We start from the raw sequence: 24,875 nt of genomic DNA, 5'->3' as shown, positions 1-24,875 counted from the left end.
GATCGTGAGTATACTTTTTAGCCCAATAAATAACACACACAAGCTGAAAACCTTAGTTTTCTGATTTTTTTAGTTTATAGTACATGTCTCAAAAGATATTAAACTGAATCACATTTAGTTGATTAAAATATAATCTTTATTGAAAACATTAAATTATATGGAGCAGATATGCTTTGAAAACCCATAATATGAAAACCTATATGATGAAAACTCATAATATGTAGTTACTCAGATCCCTTGCTTATAATAGCCTGAGATAAAATTATCCCATTTTATTTTTTTATTTAATTTTTTTATAAGAGCTTTTTTTTAAATTTTTATTTTTTTAGTTAGTTTGTTTATTTATTTATTTATTTATTTATTTATTTATTTATTTATTTATTTATTTATTTATGGCTGCGTCGGGTCTTCGTTTCTGTGCGAGGGCTTTCTCTAGTTGCGGCGAGCAGGGGCCACTCTTCATTGCGGTGCGCGGGCCTCTCACTATCGCGGCCTCTCTTGTTGCAGAGCACGGGCTCCAGACGCGCAGGCTCAGTAGTTGTGGTGCACGGGCTTAGGTTGCTCCGCGGCATGTGGGATCTTCCCAGACCAGGGCTCGAACCCGTGTCGCTTGCATTGGCAGGCAGATTCTCAACCACTGTACCACCAGGGAATCCCTCCCATTTTAATTTTAATTTTATTTTCTATTTTTATTATTTATATTGTCCATTTTAAAATTTTATTTTGTTCAAAAGCATTTCAGTAAGTGGCAACAAAAATCCTAATGAATACTCTTCAATATGCAATTAGTTCTAATTAGGCTGTAGTGTGGTGTAACACAGAGAGCTTGGTTTTCAGTTTTACTTCAAGAGAAATGCCATTGAAAGCTTGCTCTGCTGCATGTTTATTCACCTTGAACCTCAGTCTTCTAAATAAGCAAATGGTGATAATAATATATACCACACTGTGTAGCTTGGAGGTAAAATAAGGAAATATTGGTAAAATGCTTGGCATATCAAACGAACTCAATAAATGTTTATTTTGTTGTGAAGGAAATAAGTATAGCATGTCATTTTCATCATCACTGTCTTCCCCCCACCCCTCCACCTCCACCCTATAGGGTTTGGAGGGGCTTCAGATAAAGTTATCCCTAGAATATGACCTTCCAAAGGGGGAGGGGCAAGCCATTCAACTGTTGTTTCTATATTATTATTCTTTAAATTCAACAGTTGCAATAGTATGTAACACACTGTACTTGTTAATGAGAAGAGGATTTGTGTTTGACTTTCGCCGTGAACTCTCTCATTCATTTTGTCTATCTTTTGAAACCATGAATAATGGAACATAAATGAAAAGATTCCTAGTTTTCCACAATTGTGTGTGAGATCATGATAATACCTTATATTTTTACCTAAAGCTAGTACAGTAATTAATAATGATGTTTTCATATCCTTGTTCTTAACAATTTTTGAAGGTTAAAAAAGCAAAGTCCTTTGCTTTGATACTACTTGAACATGTCATTTATGATTATGATTTGGACAAAGAAACCATGACCTCAGAACTCCATTTCTCTCTTTTCTCAGCTATCAAAACCTTTGCCATCCTGAAGCATAGCTCAGATGCAAACTCCTTCGTAAAACATTCGTTTTTATTTCCACATCGAAGAAGTTTTCTTAATCTTGCCATCCATATCACATTAATTACAACTCAATTTAGTACTTAATTAATCATCATTTATTCATTCACTCAAACAATACTTATTAAGCAACTTTATTTCAGGCACTTTGCTAATTGTACTCAGCTGTCATTAAAATAGGAATGATTATTGTCCTCCTAAAACAAAGTTTATTTGGAGGCAGGGGAGATATGCAGGTAAATAGATAAAATATGCAGATAAATATGCAGTGTAAATGTGCTATAATAGAAGAAGTAATGGCTTCATAAACTATGACCAGTCAACCTGGAAGGGACACAGAGGCTTTGTGGAGGAAGTCACAACCTAGGCTCAAGTTCAAAGATAGGGTAGGGTTAGGCAGGTGAAGGGATCCAAGTAGAAATCATGATTCAGGTGCAGTAAACTGCATAAGCAAAGATGCAGAGGATAGGGAGAAAGTGAGGTGAATTTGTGGAATACAGCTATGACTGAAACAGAGTTGATGTTTAGTTGATAATGGTGCTGGCATACACACGGTGGGGGATATGGATGAAGAGTTAAGCAAGGGAAGACAATTTTATAAATTTTCTTAGAGTTTGGATGTTATCCAGAGAGCAAAAGCATAATTATATAAGTGGGGTAAAACTGCTGTACGTTCACATTTATCTTTTTTAGTAAGATAATTTTGCAGTTAAAAGAACAGATTGGAGAGAGTCACAGGGGTGATAGGATGACCAATTATGAAACTATTGTAGGAATTCAGTGAAGAGGCAACCGTGCGAGTGCTGGGGGTACAGAATGACCCAGTCAAGTAAAGTGGGTATGGACGAAAGTGATAGATTTGATTCATAGTGTTACGTGAAGGGCGGGACCCCGTCCACGGCCCAAGAGTGGGCTCTTGTCTAACACTCGGAAATGAATTCTCCGAGGAGGCACACATGCTGACAAAGCAAGAGACCTGATTGGGAAGGGCCGTCCTAGCAGACAGCAGGAGTGTAAGAGAACCCAGAAAGACTGCTCTGCCACGAGGCTCGCAGTCTCGGGTTTTTTGGTGGTGGGGTTAGTTTCCGGATTGTCTCTGGCCAATCATTCTGACTCAGGGTCCTTCTGGGTGGCGCGCGCATCTCTCAGCCTAGAGGGATTCCAGCGCAAAGGATTCTGGGGGCTTGGAAGAACACATCGTCTCCTCCCTCCTTTTAGGCCCTCCAGAGAATTCTTCCAGGTTAGTTTTATCTGACATACTGTGGGCTGGCGTCTCCTCCCTCCTTTCAGCCCCTCCTGAATTCTCCCAGTTAGTTTTCAGCGGCGCATTGGGACCTCCTGTTGCAAGACAGCTCAGGCCAGCGGTTATCAGTGTGCTTGGCGGAGCTGGCGGTTTCGGTCAGTGGTTCCCTCACAACAGGAGGAAGAACGCCTAGAACTTGGGACTTGGAAGGCAGAGGAAAGTAGGATTTGGGTTTAAAGATTTGAGTGAATGGAAGTATCATTTTTTAAAAATATAAATTTATTTATTTATTTATTTTTGGCTGTGTTGGGTCTTCGTTTCTGTGCGAGGGCTTTCTCCAGTTGCGGCGAGCGGGGGCCACTCTTCATCGCGGTGCGCGGGCCTCTCACTGTCGCGGCCTCTCCCGTTAAGGAGCACAGGCTCCAGACGCGCAGGCGCAGTAGTTGTGGCTCACGGGCTTAGTTGCTCCGCGGCATGTGGGATCTTCCCAGACCAGGGCTTGAACCCATGTTCCCTGCATTGGCGGGCAGATTCCTAACCACTGCGCCACCAAGGAAGCTCGGAAGTATCATTTTTAAGATAAGGGACCAGAAAAAGAAACAAATGGAAGATTGTTGATTTTCAGTTGACAGAGGTATTGGTTTTTGACAGAGGGGACCATAGGCAGTGTGTCCCACCTTACACACGGCCTTCCTCAGTTAATTCTAAATTTCTGAGGACAGAAGTGGTATTTTTAGTGATACCTGTGGTTTACCTCCATCTCAAAACATATCAGAGTATTTTGCACATTGTAAAAATCAATAAGATTTACTCTTTTATGCTTGTTTTCTGTATTAAATAGGAATATAAACAATGAATAACTGTGGAAAAGCTATTAAAAATTTACAGTTAAAATATATTTTAACTTTTCCATCATTCACTTACTTATACAATGTTATATTTAACAGTTATTTATTTCAGAGCTAGCATTTATTTCAACATATAATAAAATAATTACCATATATTATGTAATATATGATAATATAATATGTTATATATTTGAATAGAATTTGGGACCATTTTATACAATATACTTATTTTATAATAATAAAATGATTCTAATATTTATACTTAATAGAATAATATATTACATTTAATTATTTGGAAGAATGTGGCTTTTAAATGAATTCAATCACTTTGGGAATTGGAGGCTTTATTTTGATGATTCAAAGTTTTATATTTACAAATTTTAATATTAGTGATTATGAATGTTAAGGATTTATTTTATAGAGCAGTGCAGTAGTTGCTGAAATCGAGAAATTTAGAGAATGGGTATATGACCTTGGCAAATCAGTCAGTTTTCCTTAGATTTTGTTCTAAGGAACTGAGAGAGAGAGAGAGAGAGAGAAAGAGAGATACTGACTAGAATATGTGGTAACATATAAACAATTGGAGAATCTAGTTGAAGGATATATGTGTGTACTGTACTAGTCTCTTAGCTCTTCTGTGGGTTTTACATTTTTCAAAATAAAAAAAAGAAATATATTTGACACAATTACTTATGAAACTTCTTTGCATTTGCAAGGTCCCAAGTGGATTTTATTCCCTAAGAAAATACTTTAGACATGTTAGCAATAAAAATCAGTCCAAATACAGACATAAAAGAAGAAATCATACAGCATGCAATGTTAATTATTTAACAAAAAGGAATCATTAGCATTGAAATACCAACTAGATATTGGATAATGAAATAATGTGGTCTAAATGATGAGCCTCCGTGATGTGACACACAATTCTAAAGGATAGTAAGTCTATATCAGTGATTCATAGTCTTCTTTTTACCTTTATAGTTTCAGGTATACTAGAAATTCAGTTTCAATATGATAGGACATATTTTATTTTATAAATTTCAGTAGTTTATGAATTTCAAATACACATGGTATGTCAGTATTTTAGATAAAAGTACTGCACTACCAGCCTGGAATAGGATTACAGAGAGCTAGTGAGGAAGAATAATTATATACTAGAATATATATGTATTATAATATTATGTGTATTTATGATGTATTTTATGTATTAGTGTATATTACTATATATGTAACATCTTCTTGGTGTGTTTTCTTCTGTACAGATTCTCAAGGCCATTGGGTATTTGCAAGTAATAATGTTGTATGAGTTGATAATGTTCTCACTAAATTTTATTTTATGAGAAAAAATTTGTTATGAGTAGGCCATATACTAAATATGTATTTTTAAACAGTAAGATAATTCACTATTTTTACTTCCTTTTAGTTTATGAAAAGAAAAACTTGATCAATACCACTTTTTAACATGAACTCAAGTTTTTTAACGTTTTGTTGTTTTTTGATCTTCAATCTCTTTTATTCTTCATAAAATACACCCTTACATGTTCTGGAAAATATTGTGCATTGACATTGTTATTTCCTTAGTTGTTCACTTAGGCACTTTTCCAAGAATAGTAAATTCAAGATCATTGTGCATTATCCCTGCACTCCAGGGAGTGGAATTGATGAATTCACTTACTTAATCATTTTCACTTTCTTTCATTGTACCTCATGATTTCTTTTCCTAGCAATACTTCTAAGTTTAGCTGTTTACTTCAGTAGTGACCTCCAAATGTCCTCAAAGGAATTCTACTCATTACTTTTGTCATTGGTAATCTATATCATAAAGTTATCATATTATAAAGGCCATTCAGTAATAATTTTAAAATTCGTACTCATATACAAAGGTGATTCAAATGTGCATTTACTTGCTTTTGTGACAAACTAGGCTAATGAAGTCCTGTTGTTCCTGAATATTGAGCCTAATGGCCACTTGTCCTAAGGATCTTTGGCAGCCTAAATACATAAATATGTTAATGTATTTTAACACTACGTTTCTTCCTGTTTTGTACCTCTTCAAAGTTATTTCTCAAAGAAGGCTTCGGTAGAACTGTTGGGTATCATAGTTTGGTTTATTGTACATCCCTTTAAAAAGACCTTATAATATAATGATTTCAATAGATCCCCCAAATTAATTTAAACTTGAACAGGATTGTTATTCCCATGTGCTAATAAACTGTTCTTTCAGAAAAACTTATTTTTGAACATAAGTGGGAACATGTATCCATATCAGAAGTTGAAGAAACAGAAATAATTAAAACCTAACACTAACATTTTTAGGTAGTTCCCCTGTACACAATTTAGGAAAATCTTTCCATTTTCTTATATGTTAATATTAGGGAATATGAGGACCATAAAACATCTTCAACATATTTGGTAAAGAAAATAATAAAAGCAGTTGTTCTGGGTAATTATATACTGAAAAATTACAGAATTTTAAAACAGGACCTTCAGTGTCATCTAGGTCAATCATATCCTACTTTCACAACATGCTGTGCCTTAACAAAGTCATGTACTTCACCACAAAGAGTAGGGTTTAATTTGATGGTATATAATTACATGATTTCCTATAAGTATGAAATATGCTTTGAAACACTCCTAATGTCCTTACATGCTATAGGTGCTATTCTACATGCTTTACGTAAGTATAACTTTTTGGTAACAATGATTAAATTGCTAGCTTGAATATATTTGATCAGCAGAATAAAAATGTGTGTTTCACAAAGATAAGAAATATTTATTAGCCATTGGGGGATTATACCATACCATCACACATAATAATAATTCTTAGTTTATGAATGAAAATGAAATACTGTTTTTAAGGTAAACGGTATTGCTTCCACATAAGAAAAACAATATGTAAAAAAATCTATTTTCTTCATCAGAACTGGAAGTTATGATCTGAATCATTTGACAGTGCTATATTTATACAAATAATTGATGGGGATACAGGATCTTTTAACTCCTACTCCAAAGTATTTTTATTATATGATATTGTTCTTTCTTATGATAAATCATTGTTAAAACATCTTCACTTGTAAGATGTCCTATGTTGCTTACAGACGAAGGCATATTTTAATCATCACATTTTAAAATCACCACGTAAACAACTCATATGATTGGGGCAAATCAGATCATATGTGGGTATTGAACCTTTAATTGTGTAGAGGGTAAGACTGAATCTAATGACCTAGGTCAGCCATATTGTATCACTGTTTTGAGATAGTTTTTAGTGGCAAAATTGCTGTATACCTCTCATATTGAAATAGTTCAGGATTAAATTGTGAATTATAGGGTTATAACTAACAGCAAATTAAAATTATCAATCGCCATAACCAAACACCAGAGACAAATGGCAACTGTCATAGTTAAAATATTTTACTTAATACTGTGCATTTTGATGGCTTCCTAAAGAGATTTTGCTGACCCAAAATGCTCACAACCAAACTTTCTTGCTAGTCAGAATTTATATAATGCATGGTTCTATGTGTTATAAATAATAATTTTGAAAAAGTTTGGTGAGATGGAAAGTAAAATTGAAATTCAAATATTTGTAGAGTATTTTGCATAGCATATAAAACTGCATCAGTTGCCTTGTGTAAGGTCATTTATACTATACCACATTGGGATGACACCTCTTTGTTACTTTGGTTTTGAATGCCTATAAAATTAATGTATGTGTTTTCATAGTTTATAATTTATATTGTTTTAGTTTGTGTACGTATATGAATTTTGTAGGTATGCCTATTTATCTTATGAATAAGACACAGATGTCCATTTAAATCTTTTAAATGTCCTAGAAATAATTTAATTATGACTCTGTTTAAATAATCAAGGAAGTTTGTCCCTAATATAGGGACAAATAGAATAATGAAAAAATAGAATAGAATAATGGAAAATAGAATAATGGAAATAGAACAGAATAATGGAAAAAATAACTGAGCAAAAATGCATACCTCCACTCCCACCCACCCCCACATCCATCCATCCACCCATCTAAATATATTGCTAGAAATAGATAAATGATAGAGGCATAGGTACACACACACACACACACACACACACACACACACACTTATTTATTTATTTGTTTATGTATTCTTAGACCCACAGTTTCATTCCATCTTAGTTTATCTATATTATGGAAATAACTACCTGAGTAATTTTAATCCATTTTAAAGCCTTTTTCTAATAAGTAAAGTAAACAATAAAATACATGTATTAAAATTTATAACACAATTTATTAAGTAAACATATTCAATATTTCTTTTGAAAGTGTCCAGTGTTATAAAACATTTAAGCTGAAAAAATAATTATGAGTCGACACTTCTGATAGTTGTTGCTCAGTGGGCTTTAATGGTCCACTGTATGATACTGTCCTGACAAGGCTTGCTGTAACTCAGTGACTTATTTTCCAATAAATACAAAAAGAACCAAAGTATGAAAGATACACAGCTCTGACAAAAAGAAATCATTTCAGTTTACTTATTAATCATTTTGCTATTATCTGATTTAAAACACTGATATTAGATTTTTAAAAAAGGATTTGCCACTTCAGTACCTTAATTGCTAGAAAAGAATCTTCCAGGGGCTAACTAATTGCCTGTGTGTTTTGTCTAGGTGTTGAGGGAAAGCTAAGAGAATGAAGGCTCTAAGTCCCCAGTGGAAGCATGATATGGCGGAGCAGAGCTGGTGCTGAATTGTTCTCTCTGATGGCTCTATGGGAGTGGATAGCACTGAGTCTTCATTGCTGGGTTTTAGCAGTTGCTGCTGTTTCGGATCAGCATGCCACAAGCCCCTTCGACTGGCTCCTCTCTGATAAGGGACCCTTCCATCGTTCACAGGAATACACAGATTTTGTGGACAGAAGCCGGCAGGGATTTAGCACAAGATACAAGATATACAGGTATGAAGCAAAGGGAAAGCAATTACAGAGATATCTTCCTTGAAGGTGGTGGATAACTAAGTTGCTCTAAGGGAAGTTTCAGGTGGGAAAGGGTTATTATCAGAAGGGTTATTATTGACCGTTCACATGGTAATGTTTTCTGGTTATTTAAAAGTATTTCTTATAGATGTAACTTCTTATGGAAAAACTGGATAATGGTGACCACAAGTGCAGAACTCCCAAATTCTTGACTGCTAAACTGCCGTAAAGCAAGTTTCAGTTAACTCTGAGACTGAGTTTATCATTTTAAATACTCAACATTTTAAAAGGAAATTTCTTGAATGGCCTTTCCTTTCTACCTTGTATCAGGGTTGGTTACCTTTTTTTAGCTTAAGTGGAAATGGTGTCTTCTACTAGTCACTGAGAAGTTGAGTCACCTCATCCTTTTTTACCTACAAGGTAATTGCACATTCAGAAGCTGGAGGAAATGGCCAGGGAATACAAAGGAAATGCAGATAAATAGGGGATGCGGTAGCAAAGGCCAAGAAAAAGGAGGAGGCTGAGATATATGGCCTTTAACTTCTACGGTTATTCTGTTTGAATCTAAATAAGTTACAGAAAAGGAGTCATACTCCACCCAAGCCTAGTGAATCCATTAAATAGAGGGGTATACAAGTGGTTGCCTGAATGGATTAGATTGCCTTGATCTATGCCATAAAGAATGTTTTATGAAGGTTTTCATTTTGGTTTGTTTCTTCATGATAGAAATGTACAATTCCCAGTGATTGGTTTAGATGTATGCAGAAGCAAAACTTAGTTTTGTATTTGTGCCTGTATCTATGTAGATCCTGTTATATAAATATTTTGTTTTATATGTGCACCAGAGGGCACTGTGCTTCTGGTCTGTATGCCATCTTTTATAAAGCATTGTGAGAAATGTATAAATCCTATCAGCCATGCATATTTACAGAAGAGACTGAGGGGTACTGAACACGTTCCATAAAGCATCACACAATTATTGCTCTGTGTGTGTGTGTGTGTGTTTAAATAAGAAATCCTTTAGTCCAGGTAGTCAGAGCCTGGTCACAAGTCTACAAAAAAGACATTCTACTTTTTTAAATGAAATGACAAATACTAAAGATTTCTTTCTGACATGCAGCAGGAAACAGTCAATATATTATGATTCCAGCTGTATTCAGTTTTACATGTGTTTGTGGGTTTAGCCAGCTTTCTTTCACAAATTGAGTGAAGCTACTTGAATTTCAGACTGTGCGAATGTCTTCTATTTCAGCATTCTTCAAGAGGATTTTTAACAGTCTGTCAAACAGACTGATGCCAGAGCATGTCTCCATGATCTATGGGCATCTCTGTTGGGAGGTCTGAGACGTTGTCTTGTGTGTGATTGTTGTGGTTCGGCTTATCGGTTGATCAGCTATGAGTTGCAAACATGGCTTGACATGTGTTTAGAGGTTCTAAGCTGAATGAAAGAGGCATTTTTTGGATCACCACAGTGGAAGGTAATGAAAAATAATGCCTTGGGATTTGTTTGCAAGACTCATGCATTCCCTGTAGTTTTCATGGGACTCTATTCTTAAACATCTTCTGTAACCCTCTACTCCTCATCCTTCCTATGTCTTTACCTTTGTGGCTTGAATAAACGTGGATGGAAATTGTTTATTTATAAACAATGGAGTAAGATGTCCCTGTCCTCCTGCCTGGACCAGACTACAACTTATATAACCTTTGAAACATTGGCTAATGATGCTATGATCACTGATGGTTGCTATAAAATGGGCAATATAATATACTCATGAGGACTCTTTTGCCTTGGCACTGTGAGATATTTCATCTGTCCCACTAGTATTTCTCCAAATTTCAGAGAATGCTATCCACTTATCCATTTGATATAATGGATCTGAGTTCTTCCTGGTGAAGTTGACCTTATTTTTGAGATATTAGAACATCCCAAATCCAAGGATTAGAAAAGCTTCCTGGTTTTTGGCTTTATTTTTTTACTTTTGTTTTTAATATTTGTCTTAAAAATAATTATTAGAAACTTTATGTTTCACAAATGTTTACTCTAGTTATATAATTGGTGAATATCTAAGACATATAGATGAAAAATTAGTATTTTTCCATATTGAGCACTAGATTTATTATTTCAAAAGACCACATAATTTTGAGAAGTGATCAGCCAAATTCTACTAGTGCTTATTATTACTGTCATAAGCTGCTTTATGCTAGGTATTGCATTGACATAATTTCTGAAATTCTTTAGTTACGAATGTAGAACATATTAAGCCTGTTAAAATAATTAGGTCAAATTTCTTTCAGTTGTCTGTTTTCATTTTATCTTCTTCAGTAACATATTTTTCTTTTCACTTCAAATACAGAACAGCAAGATCATAACAACTGAACATTACTAGAATCATAGTCAGGGCTTAAAGAAAAAAAGTACCACTTTTTCTTGATAGGCTGCATTTTTGTCAACTGTCAAAGCTTATGTTTTAAATTGAAGTGTGTTATAAAGTATTTTTAGGTTTTATTCTGAAGCTACATTATGACATAAGAGGTGATTATTTTATGAGAAGATCATTGAATTGAAGGCCTAGAATGAGCTTGCTAACACTTAAATTTTTATTTGGTTAAATACTAAAAGTTGGATTTTCTGCTATCTTTTAACTAAAGATTGATAATGGAACTTAGGGTAGGCATTTTAAGTAAGTGTTCTCACTCTTAGAAAGTGGGCTATGCCTAGCGAAATTGTGCCCCATTTGAAGCATAGAATAGGAGCACACTTGGCCCCTTAATAAGCTGGAGCCTTGTGACTACAGTGATTATGTTCTTGAAACACCCTCAGACAGTATGCCTACCAGCAAATGCATAATTTTTTCCAGGCCGCAGAAATCCTCATTCTTTTAATAAGTTCTGGAGTTCTGGATGAGGGACACCCTTTTAGTAATCCAGACACCATTATCTTGAACCACAGATATTAATTCTAAGGTCAGATGGGTGGTGATTTTTATTCCCATAAAAGAGACATTTCACATATGTAAATCTTCAGATACGTTGCTAGAAAATAAAAGTCTTTTTTTTTTTTTTGGCCTAACTTCTACCATTCTTTGCCTAACCACATGTGCAAGTGAATTATGGGGGAAATGATGATGCTTTTCTTACAACTTTTTAAAATAATATTAAGATATGTCATATTACTACCACTTAGCTTGCTTCTTCAATTTTTCAAAGCAAAATTTGAGTGAGAATAGGAAAAAATTGAAGTAAACACGATGCCTCATGGATCTTCCTGGTAATGTTCCCTGAGAAAAATTTTATTTAAAGAAAGACTTGGAAAGGATAAGTCAACCTAGAAAAAAATAAGTGTATGGACACTTCATGACAGGGGTTTAATGAAATAGTGTGTGGGGAAGAGGCGGGAGCTTTTGAGTAAATGGTTCTGGAATTTGGGTAGCCATATGCGAAAAACAGAAGTGAGATCTCTTTCCAGTACCATATACACAAATCTGCTTTATATGGAATAAGGATCTAAATAAGAAAGGCAAAAATATTAAGTTTCTAGAAGAAAACAGAGGAAAACACTTTCAGATATGTAAGGATTTCTTAGAATACAAGGTGTTAAACAACCAAAAACACCTGATCAGTTCAGGTATGTTAACATTAACGGGAGTGCAGCCACCAGCAGTATCCTGGATAAATCTCCCAAGCAGAATGTAAAGTGAAAGAAGCACAACAGGAAAACTTTGCACATAGTATGATTCTATTATATGAGGTTCACAAAACAGATACAACTAATTTACACTGTTTAGATATGCATAACTGAAGATGGTTGGTAAAACCTTAAAAAACAAAAAAGCAAGGAAATGACTATAATAAAAAATCATGATAGCAGTTATCTCCAAGAGGAAAGGAGAAGGATGGGATTTTTAGGGGAGCACATGAGGGATTTCTAAAATAATGACAATACTCAATTTCTTAAACTGGATAGTTGTTACACGGGTATTAATTAGACCCTAAATATTTTAGACAATTGTTCGTATGGATTTTATATTTCATAAAATAAAATATTTAAAAAGTAAATGAATATTGTGTCAGCTTTGAATTGAAAAACTGGAGTCCTCAAATTAAGTATATTAATTAATCCCTTTGAATTATTCCCCAGTTCAATATTTACTATTAAAGTTTATGAAGCCCTTTTATACTCCATAGAAATGTTCACTACGTGAGTAAGATATGCCCCAATACAAAATTATATTTTGGTATATATACATACATTCTTATACAAAAGTAAAATTTTTGCTTGTTGTTGTTTACAAAGACCTTCCATTTTTTTCGTATGTGATTTTAACTCTAGTCTTTTATTGATGGTATTATTGTATCAATTTCAAAAAGTTAACATTCAGAGATTTTAAATAGCATGTCTATAAACAGCAAATGTTAAAAAATAATTAAAACCCATATTTTAAAATTTAAATTCAATAATCATCTTACCACAATTAAAAGAAACAAAAACAAAAGCCCCCATAGATAACTGACTACATCTTTGGAATTAAATCTTCTGATATATAAAAACAAATCTATTGGACAGCTCGTGTTTCTTTCTATGTTCACATATATTAATCAGTTTTGCTTAGTAAATATATCCTTGATCTAATCTACATCCTTTGTTGTTGACAGAGATCTAATAAAACTGTGTTAGATTGTTACAGTCAAGGCTCCTGGTGAATCAGACCTCTCTATCTCAGCAACCTTGTGTATTCCCTCCATTATTGGCTTTGGGCTTGGCCTTCTCTTGTCAATGTGACATCAGCAAATATGATGCAAGTAGAAGCTTATAAAAGTGCTTGTGCACTGGGTTTGCCCTGAATCTGATCTGAAACCACCCTGTGAAGTTCAATCTGGACCAGTAGAGCAGGAGAGGCCACATGGAGCAGAGAGGAACTAGGCCAGTTGATGTCCTTTGGACCTGATAGCCACCAGACAGAAACAATCACCGGATGAGTAAGTGAGGCCATCTTATGATAGTCAACCCAGCTGAACTGGTAGAAAATAGAAACCACATTAGTGACCCTAGGCATACTGGAAGAACCAAACAGCTGAGCCCAGTACTGCTCATTCATTCACAGAATCATTAATAAACAGACACAAAATCTTGCTCTAAGCCTCTAAGTTTTAGGAAGGTTTTCTGTGTACTGCATATAATTGATACAAGTATTTTTCATCAGGAATATAAGTTGGGCAGGTATTTATTAATGATATAAATAATGTGAAATGGTAATTATATCATTTATGAAGAGCTTTATTTAAGAATGTATACAATTTTTTCTAAACTTACAGTGCTGTGTATGCATTGTATCTGAATAAAACTGGAAGAAAAAAAAAAGAACATGGAAATAAAACTACAGAGAAGATTAAAAAAAAAGAATGTATACAATTTTTTAAATAAAAAAAGAAGGGGATTCTGGTTTAAAATGTCTTCTAAATAGCAATTCCTTACAGAATCACTTCAAATTTCCTACTAAAATAGTATGAATCCATGGCGGTAAGGGGGACTAAAAACTCACAACAACACAATCACTATGGTTGGTATTCAACTTTCTGCCAGAATATGAGAGGCATTTCAGTGGTTATAAGAATCAATGATTAGTAAACATATTTTAATGCTTAAGATAGAGCAAGCCTAATAGTCTTGACAAAGGTGACACTTACCTTAAATACAGGTGGGAACTACATCATTACCATCAGCTACCTACTCGAAATCCAGAGTTGTCACCTAATAGAAACTATGCAGTCCTCTCTCTACTGCTTTGTGATGTAACCAAAGTATAAATAATCATCTTTCTTTCCCACTACATTTGGTGATGCCAGTTCCCAAGAATAGCGTGGTAGGTAGAGATTTTGCCAGATAAATATGTCCTATGCAATATTTGGGACATACTTATACTAAAAAATAAAAATTAAATTCTAATAAATAAGAATTTAAAAATTTAAATTCTAATTTAACTGGTTGCCATATATTTTATTTGCAAAATCTGGCCACTCTAGGAGGAAATAAGTGATTACTGACATTGATGATTATGTATCAGTGACAAGGACTCTCAGAAGTAAATTTGGAACAGGAAAGGAAAGAGCCCAGAATGCAGTAAATAGAGTTTCTCATGCACTTTTTTGTTTAGACTGTCAGAGAAATTAATGTCCCTGTAAATCCTGCCTTAGATGAAGACAGCCACACATTGACATTTAAGCCCCAACCTCTACACTTCAGTGCACTTTCCAGCAAACCAAAGAGTGAGTGAGAAAAAGTGACACACACACTCTGTCTCTTAGCAGATCTTGGTATTGATAATCTCTCTATTCCACATGATATAAATAAAATATAATACAGTAATAGCACCTTTGGGCTTGCAGTGCATAACTGTGTGTCCGTCACACTGTAGGGAGGTTATCCTCACTGAAGGAAGAAAGAAACAAATAAAAAATGGCAGAACAAAAGAAATATAGATTTATCATAAAGATTCGGTGGAAGAAATTGCCACTTTATGCTCCTTCCCCGCCATTACACACATACACAAGCATATACACACATGCACGCTTGGTCTTATCAATAGGTTGTAAGAAACTATGACATCTACAAAACAGAAAAGATGGTAAGGAAAGAATACTTTGAAAATAAAAAGGAATTGTGTAGCGTAAGGTAATACTGCAAATAAATTAAATTTACCAACAGGAATAAAATCCACATTAAAAACCATGACACACAGAGTTAAGTGTTAAAAACTGCAAATATGGTTATGAAGTTGCATGGAAATGTTAAAATACAATTCTTGGAAGAGACAGTATTTAACATGAAAGATAGTGATTAAGTTTAAATCATTTGGGTTTATAAGCTCAGACGATATAAATAAATATCTAGAAGAAGGGCCATGTTAAAGATTGAGTATAATCTTTGAAACATTTAAGTGGAGAGTTAAAATTTATATTTATTTAAATCCTGAAAATAGGAACTGGAAAAAATAAGTTTAAATGTTATTGCAAACCTTAAGGATAAAAACAGGTAGATATAAAAAGCAGCATTATATCTTAAATTTCCCTGCTACATATGAAAACAAACATACAAAAATTTAAAGATTAAATAAAGATTATTTATTAAAGATTAAATAAGATTAAATAAAAATGATAAACATAACTTAAAACAAGGTGACTGCAGAAAAGTATATGTTAATGTTAATAATATGTTAATAAGTTAATGTAATGATTGTAAATATTTCAAGCTCTGAAAATAACTATTGTAATTGGATTAAAACATTTACTTAAATATGCTACTTATAACAAAGTCACCTAAAACAAAATTACACCTAGGAGAAAAGGCCATAAAATGTAAAAAGATGATCAATTATCTTAAAATCCATATAATACTACCTAATGAATAGTATATTATACTAGATCTTCTAAAAGCAATTGAAAAAAATATAACTGTAACATGAGATGTTAATTTACCATTCTTATTCTGCATGGATAAAATAGACCACAAAAAAAGTAGTGTAGGGGTGGGGAAAGGCAGATAATTTGAGTATTGAATTTAGTACAATTGTACCAAATTTTGTACTAAACATGTATACTTCTTAAGAACATACATGGGATACTTATAAAAAAACTTTAAACACAATATATCCCTACATTTTAGGAGTGTTGAAATGTAACCACATAGCCTTAAAATGAATTATTCAGAATGTAAATTTAAAGCAATTAATTCAACTATTGGCTCATAAAATTGCAAATTCAAAAATATTTAATGTCATTAAATATGATTTATTTTCAAAGATATTGAATATTATGAAAAATTCTTTCCTATTCTTTCAGTTACAAAGTTAAATAAAACATACAAAAACCCCAAAAGTTAAAAACAGAAAGTAGGGTTCATGATTTTTCCCATGATCTTATTTTTTTAGTGTATAAACATGCAGGATATAAAGATTACAAGTAAATGTTTCCAATGTATCACTGGTTGGAAAGTTTTATAGATTTTTCCTTACATTTTCTATAATGAGTATGTGGAATTCATATGATCAGGCAAAATACTAAATGTCATTAAAATATTAAGATGAGACATACGTTACTTGAAAAACCACTTCCAAATAATTAACAGTAAAATTATGAGAATTTACCAGGATTATTTAAATAAAAGTTTGTTTTTTTTTAATGTTATTCTTGTCTGCTTACATTCTTTTTATTTATGTATGTATGTATGTATGTATGGCTGTGTTGGGTCTTCGTTTCTGTGCGAGGGCTTTCTCTAGTTGTGGCAAGTGGGGGGCCACTCTTCATCGGCGGTGCGCGGGCCTCTCACTATCGCGGCCTCTCGTTGCCGAGCACAGGCTCCAGACGCGCAGGCTCAGCAGTTGTGGCTCACGGGCCGAGTTGCTCCGCGGCATGTGGGATCTTCCCAGACCAGGGCTCGAACCCGTGTCCCCTGCATTGGCAGACGGATTCTCAACCACTGCGCCACCAGGGAAGCCCAATAAAAGTTTTTAAAGATGAAGTATATTCTCTCTTTGAGCGTTAACACCTAGTTTAAAAATAATTGTAATAAAACAGCTTTATATCACAAGTAAGAACTATAAAATGAGTCAGTAGTGTTCTATGGAACATATATATAGTGTAGACTAAGAAAAGGGTAAAGATGGAACTAAATACTGTGCTTTCATTATGTGATTGTGCTTTCACATGTCGTTTAATTTTCCAGACAACCCTCATATAAAAATTCCCAATTTACAGATTAACAAAATAAAAACATAAACCTGTTGCCCTTTTGTTTACCCCTCCTATCCCTGAATATCTGTCCTTAAACTTATGATATTGCTCTAAAATCACCTGTTGACTCCTCTGAACTATGAATGCCTTGGAGGCAGGACCTTTCTGCTTCCTATTTTATATATAAAATTTTATATACCTTATTTTATTTCTATATTTTTATTTGTCTTTATATTCCTAGAGAGAGCAGTTGCTCAGTCATCAAAAGCGTCGGCTTTAGATTTGGGCTGCTTGGTTTCAAAGCCAGCGCTCATCCCATTGAAAATATCCTCTCTTGAATGTAAGCAAGGAGACACAAATTGTTTCTGTCTTTGTCACTAACCAACTGTGTTACCTCAGATTTAGAAATTAATTTCTCAGACCTCAGTATCCTCTTTTGTAAAATTAAGGGTGCTCTAGATCTCTAAAGATCTTTTGTGTTATAAACTTCAAAGTTTGTAAGCCCAAAAGCAAAATGGAAAATATCAGAACAAATACATGGCATGAAAACAAAAATCAACTCTTGTTAATTCTTCTATCTGCATTCTTCTGTCTTTTGTAAAAGTTACTTATAAATACTTTTAAAAAATAATATCTAAGAATGTCTCATATTACTGTGTTCACTTGTACTTAAACATAAATTTTGTAATAATTTCCCTTTTCTTCATCACTCCAGTTCTTTTCTGTTTTGTATATGTTATATTGAAGATGCTATACAGAGAATAAAGCTATTTTTCCTAGTTGGTTGATTTTCCATAAATCCTTCCATTAGTCTGTTAGCACACTTCACAGTCAGTGATAAATTAAGGAGAGTATTCTAGGTAGTGATTTTATTAATAAATAACCTAAATTAATTGAATACATCTATTAAACAACTCTATTTACATCTCTAATTTTGAGATTAAACCATAAAATAAATTTAAATTTTTGTTACTCAATTCTAATTCATAATCAAATATGCATATGAATTCATACTTTATTCTTTAGTTGACATTGGAAAAATTTCAGTCAGGAATAAAATAGAAATATTAATTCAAGGCTTTAGGAATTATCGAATTTCAGGAAAGCTAGTTCTTAATGAGGATTGTATTATAATCTCATGATCATAAATAAAATACATGCTTTGTAACAATTAATAGAATTTATAAATAATAATATTTAGTCTAATAGTGCATTCATGTTTGTTTCTAATAAAATGAAAAAATGAACAGAACTCCTAGTTCACACAATTATTTACAAAAGAGGAAATAACAATTATGATTTTTTGGCATTCAGACAAATAAATTATTTGATTAATTCTCTCTCTAGTTTCATCTTACCAAGCATTCTGATACTTCACAGGCTTTATCTCTGTGGTCTTCTTACAAATTTAATTGCCAAAATTATCAGTGTTGTTTTCTTTTGCTGTCATTGTTCTGAAGCATTTGAATTGCTAACATGCATTTTTTTTTTTTTTTTTTATTGAGCACTATTCCAAAAATGCAAAATTTTAAACTAGAGAAAAAAGCTGAGTAATATTAGTTTTTTTAGGGGTTTCCTTGGCTTTTTCCTTGAGTGTGTGTGTATTGTGTGTATTTAAAAGGACTGTTATGAAAAAAAAGTCATTTGCATTATATTTCTCATTGTAAGTAAGAAAAGGTACTAAAAAGGCATTTATTATGTCTTCTCTGCTTTAATATAAAATAAAGTAATTGCTATTTAATTGCAATATTTAAAAAAAATTTCCAACTTTTAAAATATTAGTCATAAAATTAAGATTAGGTTATTATCTCTTTTATTTTAACAAGCATGTAATATGAATTACAGTAAAAGATTACTCACCTTCATATTATACCTTCCAAAGTTAAAGCTGAAATTTATACTGAATATTTATGGTTTTTAATAGAGTTTATTTATTCAATATCTATAATTAAATCATTCTTTTATGGAAGTAACAAGTTTTATTTTTTTGAAATTGCTTTTTCTATAAATTGCTTATTTTCCCCATTATTTTCGACTGGAATCATAATTCCATAATCTGCCTTAAGTTGTAAAAGTTATCCAGTGAAATTCATTTGGCCTAGAGAAGAGTTTTACATCAATTAATTAGTAATATTTATTAATGGAATTTGCCTCAGACTGAAGTGATATATGAAATACATAGATATTCAGCAAATGTTGGTTGAAAAAAATTACTCAGAGTGTTCATATAGTCTTAATTTCCATTTCATCTATTTCTCTAAATATTCCAGTAAAAAAAGGCAATGTAAAAAATGTACTATTTATTATATCAAAAAAACTTAATATTGATTAATAAACCATTTTAATTTAAGTGTAAAAGCTTATAACCTTGATTATAGGCACAGGAGACATTTTCATGCTCTTTGCTTACTATTAAACAATTATTAAAGATTTTCTGAATGTTTTACCCATAGTCAAGAAACAGAGATTCCACAATATTTGGAAGTAGTTCACTTATGTAAAAGTTTATTGTGAAGCATCAGTACCTCAAAACCTCACTGTGTATGTTCCACAGACATATGATTACTTTTGTGTCTGTCTCTACTTTTTTTTAGTAATCTTCTCTTTTCCACATAGGTGCAGGCTCCGTGTTCTCTTCCTTTTTGACACAGTTGAAAAGAGGCAGAGAGAATGGCCTTGCCATTCATTCATTTGCAAGTCCTTTTTCTAACAGACATTTCCTTGGCTGCTCACTTAAATAGATATTAGCAGCTCACTAATTAAACTACCTCCCTGTCAGCCTGAAATTAGCAAAGGCTTTGTCTGTGGCCTTGTGTGCTGTCCTATCTTAAAGACACTACTATTATCCCAAAGCAGAATAGAACATTAGATTTAAATAAACACACCCATTTAAAGTTATAAAGTATTTCCTCACAAAATGTAATCTTTCAAGGATTATCCATTGTATAAAAAGTGTTTTTTATAGTCATCACTAAATTCATTACACATAAGAATACTTTTTCACATTTATTATAAAAAACAAAGGGATAATAACTTTCTTTGCATTTATCTTTTCAGAAGATAGACTGTTTTAAACATAAAATCAAAGATTCGAACAATTAAAAATGCTCTTAATATTCATCTATTCAAGTTAATGATATTTAGCTCATGCTGTATAATCTCCATCTATAATATTACTGTCAAGTGGTCATCAACACTTTCTTTAAATGTTTCCAATGATTGAGAACTCACTCCATCCCAAGACAACTGAATCAGTGGATGAACACTTATGACTCTTGGGAATGCCTTCCTGGTGAAGAGCCAGAATTTGTGAGCTTGCATCTTCTAACTACTGTACCAAATCTACCTCTTCATCGTTTATTTACATCATAGTACCCAGGTGTGCTATTAATCTTTAGTTTTGCAGAAATCATACTGCTCTGTGTATGGCGCAGTTTGACTCTCCTACTGCTGAGAGGACTGCGTGTGTGTCCACATCTCATTGAATGTAATATAAAAACATTTTGGCCCCATTTGACAGATCTATCAAGAATGTTCTGTTCTTGAACATTGTAATCCAACATCCGCTTGTATTTCAAATCTGCACATTTGAAAAGAATGTCTCGTATATATTCATTTGCATTAGTGACAAAAAATTATAGATGAATAAGAGTGAAAACAGAGTTCTCAACCACATCATGAGAAACCCTCCAACTCGATAAATTTCGGTTTTTGTAATGCTCAAAGCCCTTTATCAACAATTTCAAAATCCCAAAGTTCTGAAGATGAGCCTTTTTTCTCTTAGCACATTTGGTTTCAAAACCTGCCCTGCCCTGGACAGATGTGAGGCTATAGTTTTTATTTTTGTACTTAATGCAAATATTCATATGTTGCATTTTAGGGACAAAATGGGTTGATGGGTTATGGGTTGATGGTTTAGACTCCACTGAGGATATAACATAAGGTATATATACCTTATGCTATATATACCTCATTTTCCCTCTAAAGTCTGAAAAACTCTGAACTCAGATGCATTTGACCTCAAGGACTTCAGATAAAGCCCTGTGGCTCTGTATTAACTTCCAGGCTTTTCTCCAGCTTCCCTATTAGGATATTACTTTTGACCCTGTTAAAACACGAACAAGGCACAGTTGGATCCCACAGGGTGTGCTTTGTGGCCTCAGATGTGCTGGGCAGGGAAGGAGTAAGTGCGAGTCTAGATGGAGGGGCTGGGAGAGGGTGATCTGGGATGTGCTGAGTGTCTGGGGAGGCTCAGAGGATGGGGAATGGAGCCTGAGGTGCTGTTGCTGGCACCTCTCTTCCCAGAGGGAGCCTGATCTTGTGGGATATCAGGAGTTATACCGGGCAGCAGAGGATTCCTGGGATGAGAACCACTTGGGTACCCCGGGTGCCAGAGGCCCCTGGTCCCAGACTCATCTGTAAGGATCCTGGTTCACACCACTTATCAAACAAACCCCAATCCTCCTCCACACCTCCCCTATAACCCACAGATATTTTACAGAATACTGACTTATTTGTTGATCTATTAGGTTAAAAATGCCATCTATGGAGGAAATTAAACAGATTTTTCTATTCTTCATTTTCTAACTTTTCAAACATGTATGAAATGCAATCTAGGACACTCCTTTTCCATTTTAAACATTGAAATTATATTTGCAGATCCTTATTTTTAGGTTGTGACCTTGTAATCCTTATACTCTATTGAAAAGTTTTTAAATCTGTTTTTTTCATTTGACCTTTAACTTAGAGTTAAACTACTTATTTTTGGGCATTATATTGATTTAATCCTGCTCATAGAATAGAGAGATAAAAGGAACGAAGAGTAGGATAGAAAATGAATTGGCATTATAGAACTAAGGTTTCAGGCCTGTATCTGTCATTTAGTTTTTGTGTAAACATATAAAATTGTATCACCCCTCCTTGTCTGTGAGTCCTCATCTAGTAAATGAGGATGACAGGAAATTCTGTAAGTTTATTTCTCACCATGAGATTCCATTGAAGCAAAGTCCTTGCTGGTGTCTTTTTGACAGAAGCTATTTCATAAATGTTAATGATCATGAAGGATTTTATCACTGCATATAGAAATTAAATGTTTGTAAATATGCCGTAGAACTGACTGCATAATTTTTCTTTAGGATCAATATTTGAATTTGTTTTGAGCATAGTTTTGTGATTTAAAGACTTTTATTTAGTGAACATCATGTCTGAACATAAAGATCTCAGATTTTTCTAGAATTTCTAAAGTTCATGTGTAATTTTTCAAGATAAATAATCTTAGTTGCTTCTAAAAGGAGAATGATATTGAGATAATCCAAGATACATGAATTAAAAACTTAAATCTGTTGGAAGGTAAAGAAATTTCCATTGTTGACCCTGCCATGATAATTTAGTTACTATGTAGTTTTAGCAAATCATGTGAGATATTTTTTTTTATTTTATAAAGAATCCAAATAGTTGCTTCCTATAATCAAACTCTAAACATTCAATGAATGCATTTTACATTATATTTTAGCTTTCAAAAATGCTTTTTGGTATCTGCTTAAGGAATTGTAGTCTAGTAAGATTCTTAAATGTTATGTTATATTGGCATATATCAGATTAAAGTAGTTTGATTCAAAGTATTTTTCTGAAAAAACTAAGGCATTGTGAGTATTCCTTTCATTTCACCAATGGAAAAAAAATTCAAATGAGAGTAAAAACATTGGCTCGTGACACGGGAACTTAATACTTTGAGTCCTGTTTTTGTCCCTATTTATGGACTCAGGTGTCTTATTAGAGGAAACAGGACTTATTGTTGATATGATATGAGGTTAGTATTATATTTCATAAGACAGGTTCTCTACCTCTATTTCTGGCATCTTAACCATCAAAATTGGGCTCATGCTTTAGCCCTTCCTTGGCACTCTTCACATTTTGAGTTTTACTGTTCAGGCCTTACATTCAGGTTATCTTCTTTCTGCTTCTGGCCTCAGTAATACTCATAAATTAGATCATCAAACAGTTAAACATCTTTCTACCATTAATTCATTCAGAATACACACACACTCACACATGCACATATACACACACATCTTATTATAGAAAATAGTAATGAACTGGTACTTCTGTCTTAGAAGAAACTTTTTTTTTTAACTGAGGCATAATCGATATATATATATATACAATTGATTATATATATACTTGATTATATTAGTTTCAGATGTACATTATTATTTGATATTTGTACACATTGCGAAATGGACACTATGATAATTCTAGTCAACAGTCATCACAATACGTAGTGACAAAATTTTTTTTTCTTGTGATAAGGGCTCTTAAGATCCACCTTCTCAGCAACCTCCAAACAAGAAATACAGTATTATTAACTATAGTCACCATGCTGTACATTACTCTTGATCTGGATTTTGACATATCCCTTATATTTGGTTAAATATAAAGGAGTCTTATGCCATACTTTTGTTATTTTGAACTTCAAAATAAATTAAAACTGGAAACTAAAACCACATTAGGGTACTGGAATTATATAAAACCACTTTATATTAATATAGCCAATTTCAGCTGAAATAGTCTCCATTTCTTCTTTATTGGAATATTCATATGAACATCATGCCTACTTATGAGCAAAACATTTTTCTTTCCTTGGAAGAGTAAAAGGTAAAGTGTACGGGAAGTCACTTTCACCTTTACGTCTGCTGCCCTGAATTATTTCAGACTCAAAAGGAAAGAAACATACTCACTTCCAAGCCTCTCTCATTCTGTGTCTTCACACACACACACACACACACACACACACACACACACACACACCCTCTGAATATGGTACCATTAAACAAAGTAGATAGAAGGTATGATTTCAAATCAGAAAAGACTTGGCCACTTCCTACTTTGCCATAGGCAACCAGGGCAAAAATGAATATAGGTAAATCTCAAAAGTCTAGTGAAATTGGTCTCTGGAATCTGAGATTGGTGGATCCTGTAAAGAAGAACAAGGAACTCCTACAACAGGGCTGGCGTTAACCTGTCTTTTACTCCTGTGTCCCTTAGATTGCATTGATAGCTAAGAGTGCGTCACTGTTAACCTTTCTTGGGAGGAAACGTCTATTCTTGGTGAGTGCCCTGCTCCTCAGTGGCAGGGGTAATGACCTGTTTGTATCTGTGCTGGACCAGCACGTATCTCAGACAAAACTGCTGTTCACAATTCATTTAAGGAGTTGGATTTAGTATATACCAGCATTTTCTAAATGTGGATGGAATCTTTGTGAAAATCATCCCAGTAGTTTTAAACATGAAGGTACATAAGGGATTTCATGTAAAAAGGCCTCAATCTCAGCATAGGCTACCAGTTTAATCTAACAATGGAGTTCTACCAGTAAAATGTAAGTTTCCCCAAAGTAAGGACATATGTCTTTTTGACAAAGTAATTCTGAAAATATTGTTAATAAACACTTCTGTGGCCTTGATTTTAGTACAGTTTACATACAG

At 33.5% G+C, this 24,875-nt stretch overlaps 1 protein-coding gene across 2 annotated transcripts in view; it reads left to right on the top strand.

The window, feature by feature from the left end:
* Positions 1 to 8,412: 8,412 nt before the first annotated feature.
* BRINP3 (BMP/retinoic acid inducible neural specific 3) overlaps positions 8,413 to 24,875 on the top strand; it is a 396,963-nt gene continuing 380,500 nt past the window's right edge. The window contains exon 1 of one of the 2 annotated variants that reach the window (XM_059905817.1): positions 8,413 to 8,648. In XM_059905817.1, the coding sequence (XP_059761800.1) occupies positions 8,413 to 8,648 (236 nt within the window). The remainder of the gene's footprint in view (positions 8,649 to 24,875) is intronic. The other variant, XM_059905818.1, reaches the window with a different exon arrangement.

Source organism: Balaenoptera ricei, chromosome 1 (assembly GCF_028023285.1).
Source record: "Balaenoptera ricei isolate mBalRic1 chromosome 1, mBalRic1.hap2, whole genome shotgun sequence".
NCBI classification, from domain to species: Eukaryota; Metazoa; Chordata; class Mammalia; order Artiodactyla; family Balaenopteridae; genus Balaenoptera; species Balaenoptera ricei.
This window is presented reverse-complemented; position numbering and strand designations above follow the sequence as displayed.